The sequence below is a fragment of the Leptodactylus fuscus genome, chromosome 1 (genome assembly GCF_031893055.1).
Source record: "Leptodactylus fuscus isolate aLepFus1 chromosome 1, aLepFus1.hap2, whole genome shotgun sequence".
NCBI classification, from domain to species: Eukaryota; Metazoa; Chordata; class Amphibia; order Anura; family Leptodactylidae; genus Leptodactylus; species Leptodactylus fuscus.
This window is the reverse complement of record NC_134265.1, coordinates 63,269,618-63,288,749: the sequence shown is the minus strand read 5'-3', so window position 1 is coordinate 63,288,749 and position 19,132 is coordinate 63,269,618. Positions and strand designations below refer to the sequence as shown.

The 19,132-nt window shown below is 39.0% G+C and overlaps 1 protein-coding gene across 2 annotated transcripts in view; it reads right to left on the bottom strand.

Moving 5' to 3' along the window:
• The window catches only part of ADGRV1 (adhesion G protein-coupled receptor V1), a 355,871-nt gene that overhangs the window by 194,709 nt on the left and 142,030 nt on the right, over positions 1 to 19,132 (bottom strand). For both annotated transcript variants that reach the window (XM_075271519.1, XM_075271528.1), the window contains 10 exons: positions 18,121 to 18,300; positions 16,421 to 16,585; positions 14,486 to 14,603; positions 13,533 to 13,656; positions 11,474 to 11,612; positions 9,911 to 10,096; positions 9,136 to 9,368; positions 8,270 to 8,418; positions 7,214 to 7,415; positions 5,199 to 5,418 (listed from right to left, as the gene is read on the bottom strand). In XM_075271519.1, coding sequence (XP_075127620.1) covers positions 5,199 to 5,418; positions 7,214 to 7,415; positions 8,270 to 8,418; positions 9,136 to 9,368; positions 9,911 to 10,096; positions 11,474 to 11,612; positions 13,533 to 13,656; positions 14,486 to 14,603; positions 16,421 to 16,585; positions 18,121 to 18,300 — 1,716 coding nt within the window. The remainder of the gene's footprint in view (positions 1 to 5,198; positions 5,419 to 7,213; positions 7,416 to 8,269; positions 8,419 to 9,135; positions 9,369 to 9,910; positions 10,097 to 11,473; positions 11,613 to 13,532; positions 13,657 to 14,485; positions 14,604 to 16,420; positions 16,586 to 18,120; positions 18,301 to 19,132) is intronic.

The window sequence follows — 19,132 nt, the reverse complement described above, 5'->3', positions numbered from 1 at the left end:
ACCACGGACACTGGCATCCTCTCTCTGCCCATTACACTGTGTTCCTAAGCAGAGGCGTAACTTGAAGCTTCCGGGCCCCAGTGCAAAATCTGTACAGGGCCCCTACCTATCTTGTTCCATTTAGAATAATGGTATATTATGGTATGTTATGTTATATGGGCCCCCTCACAGTCTACTGTACGGCCTATAGTGACTACCACTGCTGCATCCCTCTATAGCTATGCCCTGTTTCTAGGACATAGGTGCCTCGCTTCAGTCCCTTTGCCCAGGGTGCATGGATTGGACCTTTTTGAAATCCTGAAATCTGTTTCCAGCCAATCTCCTGAACCCTTGGGTTATTTAAGGCATCTTCCTCCACTGGAAAGGGCCTGAGCAATAACGTTCTAAGCTTTCTAGTTGCTGTTTTTCTGCTGTTACTCAGATTGCTGTTACCTGATTCTGAACCTGCTGTGCCTGTCCAGATCTCAGTTAATTTTGTGCACATCTATCTTCAGCATGTCCACTAAGCATCATGTACCGTTCACTCTAAACCTGCCTGGGTCATATATATATATATATATATATATATATATATATATATATATATATATATATACTAAATAGTTGCAAGTCACATTTATGTATGAGATAGCCAAGATGATTGTCTATAAAATGATGGCAGTCTCACGTTCGGAGCTGTAGTGGATGGTGAGATATGGAGCCTGAAAGTTGCAAGTTCAAAACATTGTTACCTTTTGTTTGTCAGTGTACGCAGCGCTCAAGACTATGAACCTTTTAATGGGTTCAAAACATATCAGTGTATTCCAGATCTAAAGGTTGTGCACCTCACTTTGTTTTCAATGTGCTTCTTCAATAAAGCCTGGATATTTTTAGAAAATTAGCTGGAGTTCTACCTATTGTTATTACCATTCCTACTTGTAAGAAGAATGCAGACATAAGAAACCATCACGTCACAATCTGGATTTTTGCTGAGCCCATTCCCTGTACATTATTAGCACTCACGCTGTATAGTGACACTATGTTAAGTGTTTGTGACACTTCATGGTGATTAAATAAGAAGCAACTGCAAACTAGAGCTGAAAATGTGAAGCCGGCTCCTTATGTGTGTTTTCATTGAGATTATTAGCAGCTATGCCAGCTGATAAAGTTGGTGTCATCTGCATTTATAATAGAAAAGGAAAATATATAACAAAGAGACAGAGATGGATAACACAAGGTGTCACATATAAATGATTTCTATAAATGCTGGATGAGAAGTCCTTATCAGTGTTTGCGGCTCAGTTATACAGATAGTTATCTTGTTAGGGCCATGACATTTCTATGGTTGGACATACATAAGATAATGATCAGCTGCAACAACATGCCAGACTAAACTGGCTGAGAAGAGAAATAATCAGATCATGCCATATATACTGTACATAGTAACAGTCAGGCAAAAGTCAACATTTTTCAACCTACATTTTCAGAAGACAGAAGACTGTTGTCAGTCATTGCAAAATCTATTGTCAGCTGAAATGGCCAAAATCTGCTAATTAGTCCAGTTTGTATCTTGTATATGGATGCTATTAGTTTTCTATGTCTCTAACTATCTTTTTGGCTATCAAAAGGAAGGTCCTGTTCACGCTGAGACATATTTAGTAATGATGCTATCATACACAGTAGATGCACTAAATCTATCATAAGATTAGATAAAATAAGATAATCCTTTAGCAATCCCACCATGGGAGAAATTCAGTGTGTATAATACAGTAAAGAAAGAACACATACAAGTTCTTTTCAGATAGAAAAAGAAACTAGAAGTCAAAGCAACTAGGAAGAAAAAAGACTCAGGATCATTTAGTTCTCTGTGCAGAGTGATCTCCGCTTAGCCTGATGTAGATTATACAGCCTAAACACAGTTGAGAGGAAGGACCTCCAATAACGCTCCTTCTCACACTTGGGGTGAAGCAGTATTCCAAACTTTCCTCACGCTGCCTTCTGCCATTTATCATGCTATTTATCACCGATGCTTGCTATTTGTTCAATTTAGCACGTTAGATTTAGTCGTGCCTTCTTTACTAGTTGCTTTTAAAATATGTCTGTCAAGTAAAAAACATCTTTTCTCTTAGGTAAAAGTCAATAATAAGTTAATTTGCTCCAAAATGATAGCACGCCATAATTCTGGTGTTAGTTGCAACAATAATAGTACATCTGCCCCATTGTTTGGGTTGGTAAGTGCTAAGAAGCAAGGAGGTGTGAGTTGATACGAAAGGACTAAGGGAGCCTTCACATGGAGTATACGCTCTGCTCATTCTGAACATAAAACTCGTTCAGAATGAGCGTGTAAAAACCAGCTCCCATTGACTTGAATGGGTGCCGGCATACGTGCGGTCCTCATTGAAATCAATGGGAGGCTTTTTTCCCCTATTGCTTTCAATGTGATACGCGCGTATCACATTGAAAGCAATAGGAAAAAAGATCTATTATGGGACTATTTGGGCTCTATATGTTAAAGACATTTTACAGTATTTAACCCACAAACTACATACAAAGCATAGAGATTACAATCTTCAGGATGTCTACCTGGTTACTAGCTATTTATGTGGTGGATATATGGACGCATTTCCAGGTAGAGCAGGGATTTCAGATAAATAGAACCAAGACTGAAAATACTTCTTGGCATAGAGGGAACATACCAGTGATTCCTCCATTTACATGATGAGAGGTGTAAAGTTTCCTACTTCCTGAGCACTCAGTATATTTATAGGATACCGGACTGCTTAGAAGGTATTCACTTCCCATTGGTGTTCTTGGCACTACATGGACCTTACATCCCTCACAGTGCGTCATATGGGAAGCATATCATAAACAATACACTATGTACCTGTTCTCATGATCACAAAATGCCAATAATAGTAAAAAAAAAATACATTATGTTCTTGTTTTCACAATAATATTTACTAGGAAGAAAATGCAATGATTTACACTATGTGATGAAATACAATGCCTGCAGCCACAGACTGCAAGATAAGCATTTTACATTTCACACTACATTTAAAGGGATAGTTTGATGGGTATTTTTTAAATAAAAAACTCAGAATGGCATAAAGAAATAAAAGAAGCAATTTATACCTCACTGATAGCCACAACCGCTATTCTGATGCTGCCTGGTCTGATCTACCTTCAGTTTCTAGTTCCTGTTCCCTCTAGAGGTGTAGGACATGATCGGTCAGCCAATCACTGGACGAGGAGGGTCACAACCCTGTTATAGGGGTATTCCCACAAACATAACCTTTCTTAAACTTGTAGGCAATTAAAAAACGAGCTGCAGCAAAAAAGCTATGTGGGAAAAACTGTAGGTTTCCTCTGCGGACTTTCTGCTTCCATTATACCTATAGAGAAACAGCTTGTGCTATTATAGGTATAATTGTGGCTGTTTATGTGAAAAGGGCCCACACTGTCGATATGGAGTTCTTGGTATCATTGTAACGGTTATGGTGTAACATTGTCCGAATTCTTAAAAGTCTCAACAAATTTGTAAACTTGACATATTTTTAAATAAAATTTTTGCATAAAACAAAATTGTGATTTTTTTACCCAAATATGTTTTGGACTATTTTCTCTATAATTAGTATCGACGATCTGGGCCCTTTTCACGTAAACAGCCACAATTGATTTTGGTAGGTATAATTCGCTATAATCCCATCCACTTTGCAGAGACTGTAAAATGCCATGTTTTTTTCTGCAGCATTTCTATAGTGGTCAAACCACAGCATTTACGCCATATGGGGCCCTGGCCTCAGTGAGATTTTTTTTTTGTGGTGACAGTCTGATTTTTTGATCAGCCGCCGATGGATACCACCGTTAAGGCATAGTTACATAGTAGATGAGGTTGGATGAAGACATCAGTCCATCAAGTCCAACCTATAAACCTACAATCCCCTACAGTGTTGACTCAGAAGAAGGCAAAAACCCCCATGAGGCTCATGCCAATTGCCCCATTTCAGGATAAAAATTCCTTCCCGACTCCAATCTTGAAGTCAGTATAAAACACTGGATCAGCGTGTCCTTAAAATCTAGAATTGATAACCTATAATGTTGTTCTCTTCAAGAAAGGCATCCAGTCCCTATGCAGAAATGTTCTTTATTCTAAAAGACAGCCATTATTTCCCTATTGTTACCAGATTATCTTCTCATACATGTAGTGTTCCTGCCAGATAACCTGTCCACAATAAGTAATTCAGGACCGGGTTTCTGACAAGTACCAGATCATAGAAAGTTCCTGCATTCATGGTCATACCCATTGTCAACCGATCAAGACAAAAGATTGTATCCTCAAGGATGATTAGAGAAATCTAGAAAATGCTGCAAAATTTTAATTTACATTTGCAAAAATGATTCTCATTTAATTGTGTACAGATCTAAGTATGGTTATGCACATGGAAATACCCCTTTAAGTACAGCTAGCCCTTCTTGTATTTTTTTTCCACATTAAGGAAGAAATAAAATAGATAAAGCAGAGTTGACCTTGTCAAATACAGTTGCACTATATGTCTTTGACACCCATAATAACATAATATTTCATCTTTAGTTGATATGTAGGAAGCCGCAATAATTTAGCAGGTCAACACTAAACCTAAAGATCTCAGAGTAGGTGTGGAGATCAGAGGAGCTTTAGGGCCCCTTCACACGGCGTAAGCATGCCGCTCATTTAGACACGTATACATGTGTCCGAGCGCGGCGCTTCAAAACAGAGCCTATTGATTTCAATGGGAAGCGTGCGTATATGGCAATATACGCGCACTTCCCATTGAAATCAATGGGCTCTGTTTTGAAGTGCCTCGCTCGGATACGTGTCTAAATCAGCGGCGTGCTTATGCTGTGTGAAGGGGCCCTTAGGGTCCATTCACACAGAGAAAAATGGTGAGGAATTTGGTGTGGAATTTCAGCGCTGAAAAAAAAAGCCTCCAAATGATTTCAATGGGTTCCATTTTTTTGTTGGCAAGGGGAGGCTTTTTTTTTCCACCGGTGAAATTCCACACCAAATTTCTCACCATTTTCCTGCATGTGAATGGACCCTTACAAGCCTCTTTATATTCATATCGACAGGAGTTCCCACCAATGACATCTTGTGACGTCTCGATGATGTTGTTGAATATATAAAAAGAACCTTTACATTTAATGTGATAGTGTATGGTATTGCCATTTCTATACAATACCTGAGCTTCTCCCATATGTCCACCAGTTCTCTCCAACATCAACGATATGGTGACAGTTACATTAGGGTTAGGGAGTGTTATCTGGCTTTGATTGAGGAACCTCATGGCTCCAGTTGGTGAATCACTCTTCGCTATTGTTATGAGTGATACGACATGTTGGCCTAGAATTGCTCCTCCACTCGCTCCCACTAGGCGAATCTCAAACTGCTCAGCAAATTCACTAGAGGAGGGAAATAAAAATAGCAATTGTTATGAAAATTCAGGCATATCAATGATGGATTAGTTATCTCTGAGAGCACATAACCATTTTTTCATTTTTACATTATGCTTATTAAATTGCTTAATTTAAAAATATTACAAAAAAAGGGAATGACAAATCATTTGTATTTCAAATGGCTTTAACTCATTGTTAGCCGCATAGTTCTGTCATTCTATGTGATGACAACACAGCAATGTGTGTATAAACGGGTTTGGTGTGGTGGTGTCATTTGGTTTGCATTCATAGGCTGTACTTATTTCTTAGGATTTTATGATCATGTTTATCTATTTATAACATGTGCTCCATTGTCATAATGTCTCAAAAGAGCACAAGTATATTAAGAGTGTGACAAGAATTTAGGTCTCTAATCGATGCAGGGTCTCTTCTGATGCCCATACTATGCAGAGCCAGAAGCAATTGCATTGACATCAATGGGAGCTGACCTGCAGTACCAGCACCTGGCCACTATACAAGGATCAGAGCTGTCTGCTGCCAGCCACATGTTGTGCACAGTATGGGCATTGGAAGCGTTCTTGTACAGCTGATCGGTGTGGGGTCCACCTGTCATCCCCACACTGATCTGATATTTATTGTCTACCTTAAGGACAGGCCATAAAAATGTAGATACTGCACAACTGCAATAATGTGATAATGGACTTTGTGTATGTGAATTAATAATTAGCCTATTTTTCGTACATAATGAAACTGGACTACTTCATAACGCTTGGTTCACACTAGTATTCAGGTTCCATTTGAAAAATGAAAACCCTATCTGCTTAAAAAGCAGTTACACGTGGAAACCCACGGACTATAATGGGGTCTGTCTGGTTTCCGCCCAGTTTGCACCAATAACAGTGGAGAGAATAGTCTTCCTTGCAGAACCTTTCTACTGTAATTCCTTACTAATCGGTCTTCCCCTCACTAAACTCTCTCCTCTACAATCTATTCTGAATGCAGCGGCCAGGCTCATCTATCAGGCTAGACGCTACAGCGATGCCTCCGGTCTGTGCCAGTCACTACATTGGCTGCCTATTCATTATAGAATAAAATATAAAGTTATTACTCTCATCCACAAAGCTCTCCATAATGCTGCACCCCCTACATTTCTTCCCTCATCTCTGTCTACCGCCCAACCCGTGCTCTCCGCTCACTCAATGACCTAATACTTACATCCTCTATTATCAGAACCTCCCACGCTCGTATGCAGGACTTCTCCCGAGCTGCACCACTTCTCTGGAATGCTCTACCCCGGACAATAAGATTAACTCCCAACTTCTACAGTTTCAAACGCAAACTAAAGACGCATCTTTTCAGACAAGCCTATCACAATTCCTAATGCACAAAATTGTCTGAACACTGTATAAGCAATGCCGCCCCTGCTACCTCTAGTGTCACCCCCTCTACCTCATAGACTGTAAGCTCTTTTGAGCAGGGCCCTCAGTCCCATTGTGTGAAATGACGTTCTTTGTTATGTATGTCTGTATCTGAAACCTATAAATTGTACAGCGCTGCGGAATATGTTGGCGCTATATAAATAAAATGTATTATTATTATTATCTGCACATTTTTATTGAAATGGGGAACAGAGTCTCAGGAAAAGTGTGTTTTTACAGACATTGGCTGTTCTAGTGATGTGCACAATATTATATGCATGTCACAATATTATCAGGGTCCATGTAGCCTTCACTTTTTAGTGATAGTGAGACAAAAGCTTTTGTGTATTCATTTGCAATGAGTTTATACATGCATGTCATACCTTTCTTCATCATCAGTAATCCAGATGTCGATAAAGCTTCTATTCTGTCCATGCTGAAATGTTACTGAAGTATTAGAGACTGTGTAGTCAATACCATTAGGTGAAGCGGAAATGCCCCGAGAGATAAAATCAGCTGTCACATATCCATATGTTCCATGTATTCTCAAAACTGGAATGAATAATGTCCCTATATCCTCTTCCACTAGGGAAAGAAATATGTATTATAAAAAAGGTATCTAACAAAGTGTAAGGCTGAGCCCCACGTAGCGGAAAGGCATTTTTATTTGTTGTTGCAGATTTTGTTGCAGTTTTTTGAGCCAAAGCCAGGAATGGATCGAGCAGAAGGTAAAAGTATAACAACTTACTATATATCTCTCATTCCTTTTGTAGCCATTCTTGGCTTTGGCTAAAAAAAAAAACACAACTAAGGGCTCATTCACACGGAACAAAAGCCAGCTTATTCTGAATGTAAAACACGTTCAGAATCAGCGGCGTATAAAGCAGTTCCATTCATTTCTATAGGAGCCGGCATACGAGCGCTCCCCATAGAAATGAATGGGCTGCTTTTTTCACTACAAGCACTCCCATTGAAGTGAATGGAAAGTGCCCGCGTGTACGGCTCGGCATATGTAAAATTACACTTGTAAATTTTGCTATCCCATTGACTTCAATGATATTTTTTACACGTGTAAAAATACGCCTGTAAAAATACACCTGTAAAATGTCATTGAAGTCAATGGGAGTCTTATTACATGTGTATTTTTACACGTGTATTTTGCAAAAATACACGCGTGTTTACTCAGTATTTAAAAGTAAAATTAGAACATTATGTGAAACTAAAGAACGTAGTGATCCCAAAATGAGTACCAGAGATCCCTCTACAGTCTTGAAATTCTTGAAACAAGATGTAGCATGGGTGTCCACCAGTCCAATGTATGCAGCCCAAACCCTATATTCCCTTCAAATTCTGAACAGTACATGCACTGGATGTATATGCAGGAAAAATCTTAACGTAATATAAAAATAGCACATTATTTAAATATAATACAAAATTACCTTCAATTGAAACAAATTGTGGATCAAACTCAATGACCCCTTCTGCGTTATCATTTATTAGAATAATGATTCGAATCACAGTGTTGTTCCCCATTATAGGAGGTTCATCAATCTGGAGTCCGTTCTCTCTAACAGTAAAGTCATAGCCACTGTGGAAATTCATTAAAAGTCTTTTAATATTTGTGACATTTATTGGGACAATTCAATTTACACAACAATTAAAGGATAAGGGCAAAACACATAGAAAAAGGTTTTGGTGCAAATTTTTTTCAATTAAAGTCACAAATTCAAAAATAAGAGTTTTTTCCTTTATACTTTACCCGAAGAGCCTCAGTAATTCACTGTGTGAACCAGGCCTACACCACACAGTTCAGTTGCTTTTTATTTCAGCTAAATCCAACATTGTATACAAAAATAATTTCAGCACATAAAATATAAAAACATTTTTTGCAATTGGATTTCATAATTTTTTTGCTTTGCTTGGCTTTTACTTCTGGCTTATATAATCATAAGCAGGTTTTTTTTTAGTGACTATCAGACTGACTGCATGATGACTCCTTCTCCAAACCCTATATTCTTCAGAACAAACTTTTAGGCTCCGTTCCCTCGGAGTAACGCGCCAGGCGTTCATTGGTTAAAAAGCCTCTCATTGATTTCAATGTGTAGCGCCCGTAAGCCAGCACACATTGAAGTGAATGGGATCTGTTTTGAGCGCTCACACTCTGACATGTGTATACGTGTCTGAATGTGTGGCGCGTTACTCCGTGGGATCGGAGCCTTAGGCTATAGTGTGACCAGACAAAAGTTTAAGGGGAAATAGTATCACTGTATTCACAGCCAAAGACCACTTCTAATGTTTGTTTTACCTTCCTAGAAGGGTTACTTCTGTGAGGATAATGAAAAAATCTTCAGGTCCTTCTGGTAATAGATCATCTTTAATTTCTAAGGAAATCATTTTTAGTGTTTCATTTGGTCTGAATACAAGTTGTCCTGATGTGTCTTTGAAATCCAAGTCCTTTGTTGCAGATCCGCTGTTGGTTTGGTATTTGAGCTGAACCTCTCCATAGGTGCCGCCGGAACGAGTGATGGTAACATTGACCTTTAAGAATTAACAACAGGGACGAGCTTAAAAATATACCTTTAGATTTGATGAATACCCACTTTGAACCCCCAAGTCCCCACCACACACACACTATGCAGCTTGTTTTCCAGATAGGGGATATGTGGCTTTGTGGACAAATGCCTATAAGTCTACTAGGAAAATTCCTATGGATAGGAGACAAGTTGTTCTTGACAAACCACTTTAAGTAAAAAGAAGGAAAAGTCTAATTGTTTCAGTGGATAGAAATGGGGACTTAAATATGATCAGGGGCAAAATTTGTTTGGATGTTCTCTGCATGTTTTCGTAGCCTTGTACTGTTTCTTCTCACACTCCAAAAAACATACAGTATAGATCACATTATAGATCGAGAGCACTGGAAAAAACGGATAGTTGACAATCTCAGCACCGTGCAATATGATGGCGGCATATAAAGGAGTAAGCCAAATAGAGTAGACATTAAAATAAACCCCATGAAATGTTAGCAAATTACAATTAAGATTCACATCCATACGACAAACAGGATGTTTACGGAGATTTACCCATCTGACGTCTTCAGAAACATGCAACAGTGTTTGTGAAAACTGAAATTTTCCATATGGAAGATCACTGGAAACCATGGTGATATTGGCAGATCTAGCCGATTCATTGAGTTTTCCGCCTTCACTGATGTTACGCAGATGAAATTGATAGTATTTTTTTTCCTCAGGAACACTGTCATGAACAGCCTAAATGTGACAAATGGGAGAATAGCTGTAGGTGGGCGAGATTAGATTTCTTTTACAAGTTACAATCACATGTTCCTTGGCGATAAGAACATTGTAGAAGATTTGGGGTCAATAATGTGTGCTCATATCACATTTAATAGTAAAACTGTACATTGCAGCATGCCTGAAGTCACACAGCTATCTACAGTGAATGACCAGATTTACTGATAGGGCTGATCAGCGGGGGTACCAGCCACATACTTTATGAAAACCATATTGATCGTTTTGAGATTGCTTCTAATAGACTGGAAAAGTATAACGTAGACAACCCCTTTAGGTAACTTTTACATAAAGCATATCTAAAAGTTGTTAATCACTTTGTATGGGCGGGGTAATCTCTCACTATCTCTCCTAGGAGTCCGGTTAGGATTTACTCTGCTTTTTACTTAGAAAACCTGATCCAGATCATATAAGGATAAGTTCACACAGGGTTTTTTGGACTGGAGCCTGAGGTGGAGGCCGCCTCATGTTCCGGTCCAAAATATGGGTAGCTGCAACTGGATGCTGGTGCAGTGCACCGGCATCCAGTCGCGCACTACGCTCTGGATTAGGCCCAATGAATGGGCCTAGTCAGGAGGGAGAGTCTTCAGGTAGATTTGCTTCTTTTGAGCATGTCGCTTCTTTTTTCCGGAAGCCGGAACAAATGGTTCCCGGATAAAATAACTGACTGGCTTCCACTGATTTCATGGGAGCCGTCTTTTTGGTCAGGATTTCAGATGGATATGTCATCAAACTCCTGACCAAAAAACCCTGTGTGAACTTACTCTTAGAAAACCTGATCCAGATCATATAAACCTATTTATCCTAGAGCTCAGCTTTTCTTCCTCTGTCACGTCCTGCTCTCAGATACCAGAAGTCACAGGTTTGCTTTAAAACTATAGAATCGGTTCACTAATGTAGTAAATTTCTACAGATTGAAGCTATAACATTTTGCAAATTTTATCAGTTTAGTTAATAGTTAACTGTAATAGTAAATGGCTCCTATAACATTCATGCAGATCTTCTCCATTTGGCAGTATGAAGAGATACTGGACAATGTAATGGCTGCACGGTGAATAATGACTGATAATTTATATAATCAGTTCTTCATTTCCATCATGTCTACAGGATAATTCAGAAGAAGATGTAAAATCTCAATCTAATTATAGGAAAATGAATCATACCATGTAGACTAAGTGCTGAAATGTACTCTCTGAGACAGAGAATATATATTCTTTCTTGTAAAGCCTGAATTTGCTTTTATAAAGGTCTAATGAATATTGCAATAGTATAAAATTACCTAAATGATAAAATATAGCTTGATGTCTAAATAGTGATTCCAGTGCACATATAACCCACCTGTATAATGACTATGGCAGCAGACTGCCTGTCTCTCATCGTCAACATTCCTGATGTCTCTACAAATTCATTAGGGTATGCTGGAATTATGTCCCAGTGTACTGTTACGTCACCAAAAATTCCTGGACCACGGGTCAGACTATGGGAAAGATATTTAGTATCAGAAAAAGTTATTCCATTCCGTAAATAGTTCCGGCTAAACATGCTTATGTACTGTAAACAGGCAAATTAGACTTAAGCAGAAGACTAGAATGACCTCATTATCCCATGGAAGACACTGCCAAGATTTATGTTTTGCTGCAGTTTAACAGTGGAAAATTATGGTCCCACATTGTCAGAAATATTGTTTGGAAATGTCCCAAAAGTAACAGACTGAAATGGTTTTACGTATCTGTTAAATGACAATTAGAAGCATTAGCTGTTGTACTTTGGATGACAGGTATTTCAGAAGTACTGTATGTTATGTAGGTACCGGCCCACGTCAACAAGGGGCCAACTCATTTATCATTGCTGTACAGTAGCAAGTAGAACCCCTTCCACCATTTAATAGTTTACTGAGACATTTGGCAGTATGACACTTCTACATCAACCTTAATATTATAAACCACCTGCCTAACATTTTGTAAGTCTCCCTCAGCACCCCTCTTTTCACTGTGGCCAATACCCTGTTTCACTGTATGGCCATACACGGAACTGCAACCCAAACACTGCCCCCTGCGATCACTTGGAGATTCTTGGTCGGAGAAAGGACACACACACCTGGCTTAGCATTGCAGTTCTCCTCTTTACTGTAGATGTTATGATACAGTGGTTCATCACGGGAACAGCGTTCATACTGGATGTCAGCATTTATTTGGCAAGTCTCCAGGGTTTCACTGTCTCAGGAGATGCACTGCCTGTGATCACAGGGCCCAAGCTCTCTGTGTAAGCTCTTCATATGGCTCTTTGCACTCACTTGGCCTTACTAGATGTTGCCTCCTCCAAACAGCCCCTCTAGGAGTGAACTGACCTCCTGCTCCTAAAATCTGTCTCTACCCCTATAGATAAGCTTTACCCCTATAAAGTACTGGAACACTCTTAGGGGCACTAGTAAATGCCGCTGTTGAAGTGAATGGGAAGTGTTCGGCAGTCTGCCGTAACGCCGGCGTGTACGGCTGTGATACACGCCCGGCGTTACTCCGTGTGAATGCCGCCTAATCATAGTAAGCCACTCTGGGTTGCCAGAATAGCACGTGACATCAGTAGGTCACACCATGGAACAGCAACAATCAGCTTATCCTACTCTCTTGCACAACTTAGTTCTACTTGTAAGAAATCATCGTTCAAACACATCATATACCCACAGGTGGTATTCAGCCAGTTCTACATGATTCTGCTGATTCGGTTGTTAAAAATTGTGGAGTCCTGACCCAGTTCTGAAACTTCTAGAGCAGGAAGCTATATGCTCCACATCCCATTTGAAAACGTTGGCGGAGTGCTGACCATCCTACCCCCAAAAAATCCCCTCTTCACCCTACCCCCCACAGAACATGTTAAAAATCCCACCCACAGATATAGCTTGACCCATGAACCAAACTACAACTTGCTAGTACTGTGTTCTTACTCTACTTATGGACACAGCCAGGTTTATCTTGCTCTGTGCAATAGACCAACCGTTCAAGATGTGAGTCCACCCCAATGTCCTTGACATTAGTTCACTGGTAGTTTACAGCATACAAAGAACACCTCACTAGTGTTGCCGTTTTGGAGAGGCTGTGACCCAGTTGTCCAGTCTTCACATTTTGGTCTTTGTCAAAGTTTTTCAGTTTCTTACATGAGTGCCCTATTCCTGCTTCCAACATATCAACTTTATGAACTGACAATTTACTTCCTTTTGACATGTGGCATTATAATGTAGTAATCAATCTTCTCCATGTCCCCGAATTGGTGCATATTGCAGAAGACCCATCACTTATAGGGTCAGTTTTAAAATCTGATATATTATAAAGACATTTTAGAAGCTATGATGAAAGAAAGTTTGCTATATAATGGGGTTTTGGGTATTAAGAAGCAACCATACCTGATATAAGCTGTCCCATTATAGTTTCCAGATGGTTCACCAATGAGAACATGAAGTGATGAGGGGGCTATCCCTACCACCCCAGATGCCCCGGCATCTCCAGAGATAATAATGGTGGCCACTCCTGAAAACAAGAAAAGAAATTGCAATATTGTATTTCAAAGGACAAAAACACCATCATTGTTATAAACTCTTCTTTCTGCAATTCCTTCAAGTTTTTTTTAGTTTGGGGTAAAATTTCTCAGAAATGTTCATGCACAGACTTAAACACATTGACATTACAATCCAACTATCTCTCATGTCAAGCCTGGGTGTGAACATAACCCAAGTTGATGGGCACATTTGTATGGACTTTTACTGGAGCAATAACCAATGTCACTACTCAAGAAACCTCCATGTAATATACAACCGAAAGGAAACATTAAATAAAATACCAATAAAGTGAAATCCAACTGTGGCGAGCGAAGATACAATCTTTACTAAAAGTTCATGCTATCTTAAAATAATATTCCCAATATAAATATTGACTCTGAAAAAGACAAAATTAAAAAATAGAACTAGACAGGGATTGATAAACAAAAGCCATCTGTTGTGTTTTCGAACTCTGAATACTTGATACTTATTAGCACAGACGCATCTGAATATTATAATCTTTTTGGACTGATAAAGTACTGTATTTGCCTATTTTAGCCAGTCTCGCAGAACTGGTTATATATGCCCACTACTTAACTCACACACAAGATTTGCAGATCCCAGTAAATATACAAGGCTTTATCCTCACTGTATAGAGTGAAAATTAAATTTAGGTCTTATACACATGGCAGAGCTGTGTGCAGAGCTTGTATAGAGGTATACAAAGCTCTAAAATACTGAATATAGATAGACAGACATTCAGGCTCAAGGGTTCAGGCGTGTGGGTGTATTGTATTCTCAGTTTGCGGCATAAGCTTTACCATCTACTGGAGAGATGACGGAATATTCTACTGACACCAGCTGAACTAGGAACCTTTCTTCTCCCTCAAGTAGGCCATCCTGTATAGCTTGGAGTGTGAATGTCTTTTTGGTATCACTCTGAAAATATGAATATGAACAGAAGTTTAAGCCCACTTGGTAATATAGAAATAGAACATGATTATTAACAACCTAGTAATAGAACATGATTGATAACAACCTGATGACGAATGGTTTATTAGTGTTGTGCACGGAGCAGCCAGCAGTGGTTCCTGCCCTCAATGCAAAATCTGACCAAGGGCCTCCAAGCTATCAAATGCAATGATATTAATAGATGATAGATAGATAGATAGATAGATAGATAGATAGATAGATAGATAGATAGATAGATAAAACAAGGTAGAACAAGAATTCATTAGCCTAGCAATAATACATTACTAGTCAGTTATAACACCACATCTCTCTGCCAATGTTAGTTTTTGGTCTTATGTTTAGCAGGGAAGGGGGGTCCAGACAATAGAAGGGGGGCCCAGACAATACTATTTTGTGTTACTGTATTCTACGGTATGTGTGTCTGTGTTGTTTTCTATGGTTTGTTCGTTTGAATGGAAGCCAGTCAATGGTTTTACTAGCACCTTGAGATAATGTATTGAAATGTCTTCATGAGAAATTGGAGTCCTTAACCAAATTTGAGCAGGTACAACTCCAATACATGAATTTCCATCATCTAGATTACCATTAGACATAATTTGGTAACATTTAAAACTCATAGCTTTAAATAAATTGTCTTCTTTGGGTTTTATCTTTAATGTGCCTTGTAGTTATACAATATCAAAGGCGAAACTGTGGTACTGCACAGAACTGGATCCATTACAAGGTTTCTTCAGATTTTTTTTTTCTTTGCTACAGGAAATTATTACAATCACATTGTTGTTTTTGAGTCTCACCTTTTTTTACCACAATTCACAAAAAAAACTTAAATTGTTGTGTAGTCAGGTCCTTAGATGACTTTTACCATATGTACTATTACAAATATAACCTCCTTCTGTGCACTCAACAGGGAGATTGGCTCTGAAGGACCCATAAGCAGGTGATGTATCAAAAAGCACCTGTCACCAAGTCTTACATGTCTGTTTCAGCAAATAATTGTCTTCCTCGTGACATGAATCAATTCAGCAGCACTTTTTGTTAGAATTCTAACTTGTGTGCTTCCTCTAGTATTCCTTTTTACAAATGTATGGATAAAACAACAATTGGGCATTTACAAATTGCGTTTTTGCCCTAATAGTCCAATCAGAACTAACAATAGCAGATTATGTTATGACACACCCCTTTGACAGATTTATAGGAGGAATAATAGAGGAACAGCACCATATGGAGCTCCATAATTGTTAAATTCCAAGAAATCCATAAAACAGACATGTCAGGAAAGGGGACAGGTCTTCTTGCTATCACCCTTTAATGGGCTGCTTTTGCCTTAGCACTTTCCTAGTAGTTATATTACTACAACGTCCGCAGTTCCCACCACCTGAAATGAATAGCATGCTGTTCTGTACTACATACTGTATTCCTTACTAGGTTTGCTCATGACTAGTCAATCAGATGATTAAAATTAATAGGCAAATTATTTCTACAATCTCCGGACAGAATGACCCGCAGCAGGATTCTACACGTCATGAGTCTTATGTAAATGAAAAAAATATTAAAGTGTTATGTAGGGTTCATCTTCTATAACTAGTAATATAAGTAAAATGTGTTACATAATGCATGGCAATGCTAAATCAGGGGCTTACATAATCATATTGTGTGACAATCTGTACAATGGAAAGTGATTTCTGTGAAAGACGTCCTTATCCTTTCATTCAGCTAACGTCATATTTTTCAGCAGGGTACATTGAGGGTTTCTATCAGATCTCATACAATGACAGATTCCACACCTCATTAAAGAGAAGAGTGCCATTTAACGGGCTCAGGTCATATTGTGCAGCTTCTTCTACAATCCAAATTATTTTGACAGCGCCATGACCACCCTCACTCCGCACCACGGTCAGAGATACTTCACCAGATGGGTCTCCTATTCTCTGCGGTTCAGTGACCAGCACCTTAAAAATAAGAGAGAAATGAATGTGTCTTATTCAGAATGTCTGATATCTAGTTACAGGGTTACACTATGAACGGATACCCAGCACCAGAGCATTTACAATAGTATACATTAACTTATATTTTATGTTATGTATATCCACTAGGTCTCATACACATGACTATATCATGGCTCCATACAGCATATTTCTTGTTGCATTCACTGACTTCTAGTTCATACAGGAATGGATACAGACATTTTTGGTCACTTTCTTTATGTATCTTACAGAAATATTTATATTGCTGTGTGCTACTTTAAATGTCACATTATAGAACAGCACTTCTATCTATCTATCTATCTATCTATCTATCTATCTATCTATCTATCTATCGTTCCAAATAGAGCATTATATAACAGCATATAGAGTCCCTGCAAGTCACTGGACAGTGTACAGAGGTTGTAGTGGTCACATTGCCACCAGGCCCCCAGGGCCATTACACAAGGTTGTGACATGGGTCAGCATCAGGACGTTCTGTACCACAGCACATATAAGCTTGACTGGGGACTAGAACAGATTGGGGTGTAAAACACTACAAGTTTGGCAAAAATCACAATTAATTGTTTCTCAAATCTACTGTAAATGTTCCTCCTAAACATATAATTTGTCATGCTTATTGTCAACCATGTCTTCTTCACAGACACAGATCCCATTCTCTAGTAGACATGCGGCATCTGTTGAGAGAGATATTCCTCATAGTCCAAGACCTCCTCTTTTTAATGAGTTGGATGAGAATTGCCAATGTTTTTTGGATGTAGAGGTGCACATGACTGTTGGTTGAGGTAACAGTGCAGGAGCTACTGGTGATAGTGTTAGTAGGGGAACTAGGGAGAAATCTGATAGGAATTGTGGGAGCATGGAGGAACCCCACTGCCATGATGAGTCACAAAAAAGTGAGGAAGATGATGACATTACTGAATCAGATGATAATTCTATTACAGATAAAACCTGGCAACTGGGTCACATACATCACAGGAAGAGGGTGGTGGCAGCTACAATAGTGAGAATTCCACCACAAATCATTGCTTTTTCCAATATAACCGCAATGAGAGTCTAAAAAGCAACTTATTTTAAATGTTAAAATGCATACGAGTGAGTGGCAGCGCAGTGTAAGGTTAACTTCGACTGTGTTTGCCTTAGACAGCTAGACATTGGATAGATAAGGTTCCTAGGAGCCCTGGCAGTGTTTTATACTATGTTTTAAAGCCAATTTCAGTTGCGGTTGGTACCAAACTTGTTTGACCCAAAACAAACCTGGACCCAAGTCAACCAAACCTGAAAGGAAACAAATCTAGTTTATAGAAATATCACACAGAAATAGCAGAGGTCTCTGAGTTATATGTTTTGTGTATTCTGGTAACATTCTAAATTAAGATTATACTGTAGGTTTCCCTACAGTCTTCCGTAAAACCACATAGTACATAGTAATTATACATGGTGTTTTTCCATTGGTATTCGGGGGTGGGTATGGACAGAGAAGAAATTTATTAAATACTTACCACTTTCTTCTCAAAACCGAACAATCCTAATGGGGAGTCATTAGGGGGAATGTTGACCATGACTGTACTTTCTTTACCAAGTTTGCCACCATTTGTCACTCTTTTTAATGAGACATTGAATGTTTCTAAAAACTCGATAATGATGTCATCCAATATAAAGATTTCAATTACTCCTGAAGACTGTGAAGACAAAGTACACGTAACTTTCATTACTGATATATATTTTCTGTTACAGTCGTGTAATTTGTAAAACCTATACTTGTCCATCTAGACAATATTTTTTTTTTATTTTTCCATTTTAAAACTTTCACCATACCAGAAGTTGTGTTCCAGATACAGTAGGTCCAAATTTACTATTTTTACAACTAGATACTGGAATAAGAGTACTGCACCCCATATAGCTACGCCTCTGGCTCAAACAAAGCCAACTGGAAGGTGTTATAAACTTACTGTGGTCAGTCTAAAGATATGCCAGATTTATCATCCAGCATCAGACTGTGATGGATTAGACATATTTTCAGGCTGCCGAAGTTTGGACTGTCTAACTATTAGTAGTGCTGGGCCACGGCAGAAAGTATAGTATGAAGGACTTCTTTGGATGTTGTAAGAAAGTGACAGGAAAAGTCCTGGAAGGACGCTATATCTCCCCCAGGGTCCTCTCATATGTGTGGTGAGTGAGGGCTTCAATAGCTGTAGTAAGGCATCTGTCAGTTAACTCTTCTTATCCTACTGCAGGAAGGAGCTTGTGTGCACAGGTGGGAACAGTTAGGCCTAATCATAGGCCTATAAAGCCTCTCAAGACTTCTGTCCTGGGCAGTTCCTGGGGGAGAGTGGTGGAGCCAGGTCCTGTCCAGCCCAGCTGAAAACTGGTGAGACCAGTGGGTGCTCCACAGCTTGTTTTCTTGTTGATTTGTTTTGTCCGTGTGGTTGAAGCAAGCCACACGTATAGACAGAGTGCATCTGTGTAGTTAGTCGCCTAGCCGGGCAGGTATTTGTGTTTCTGTTTTTGCAT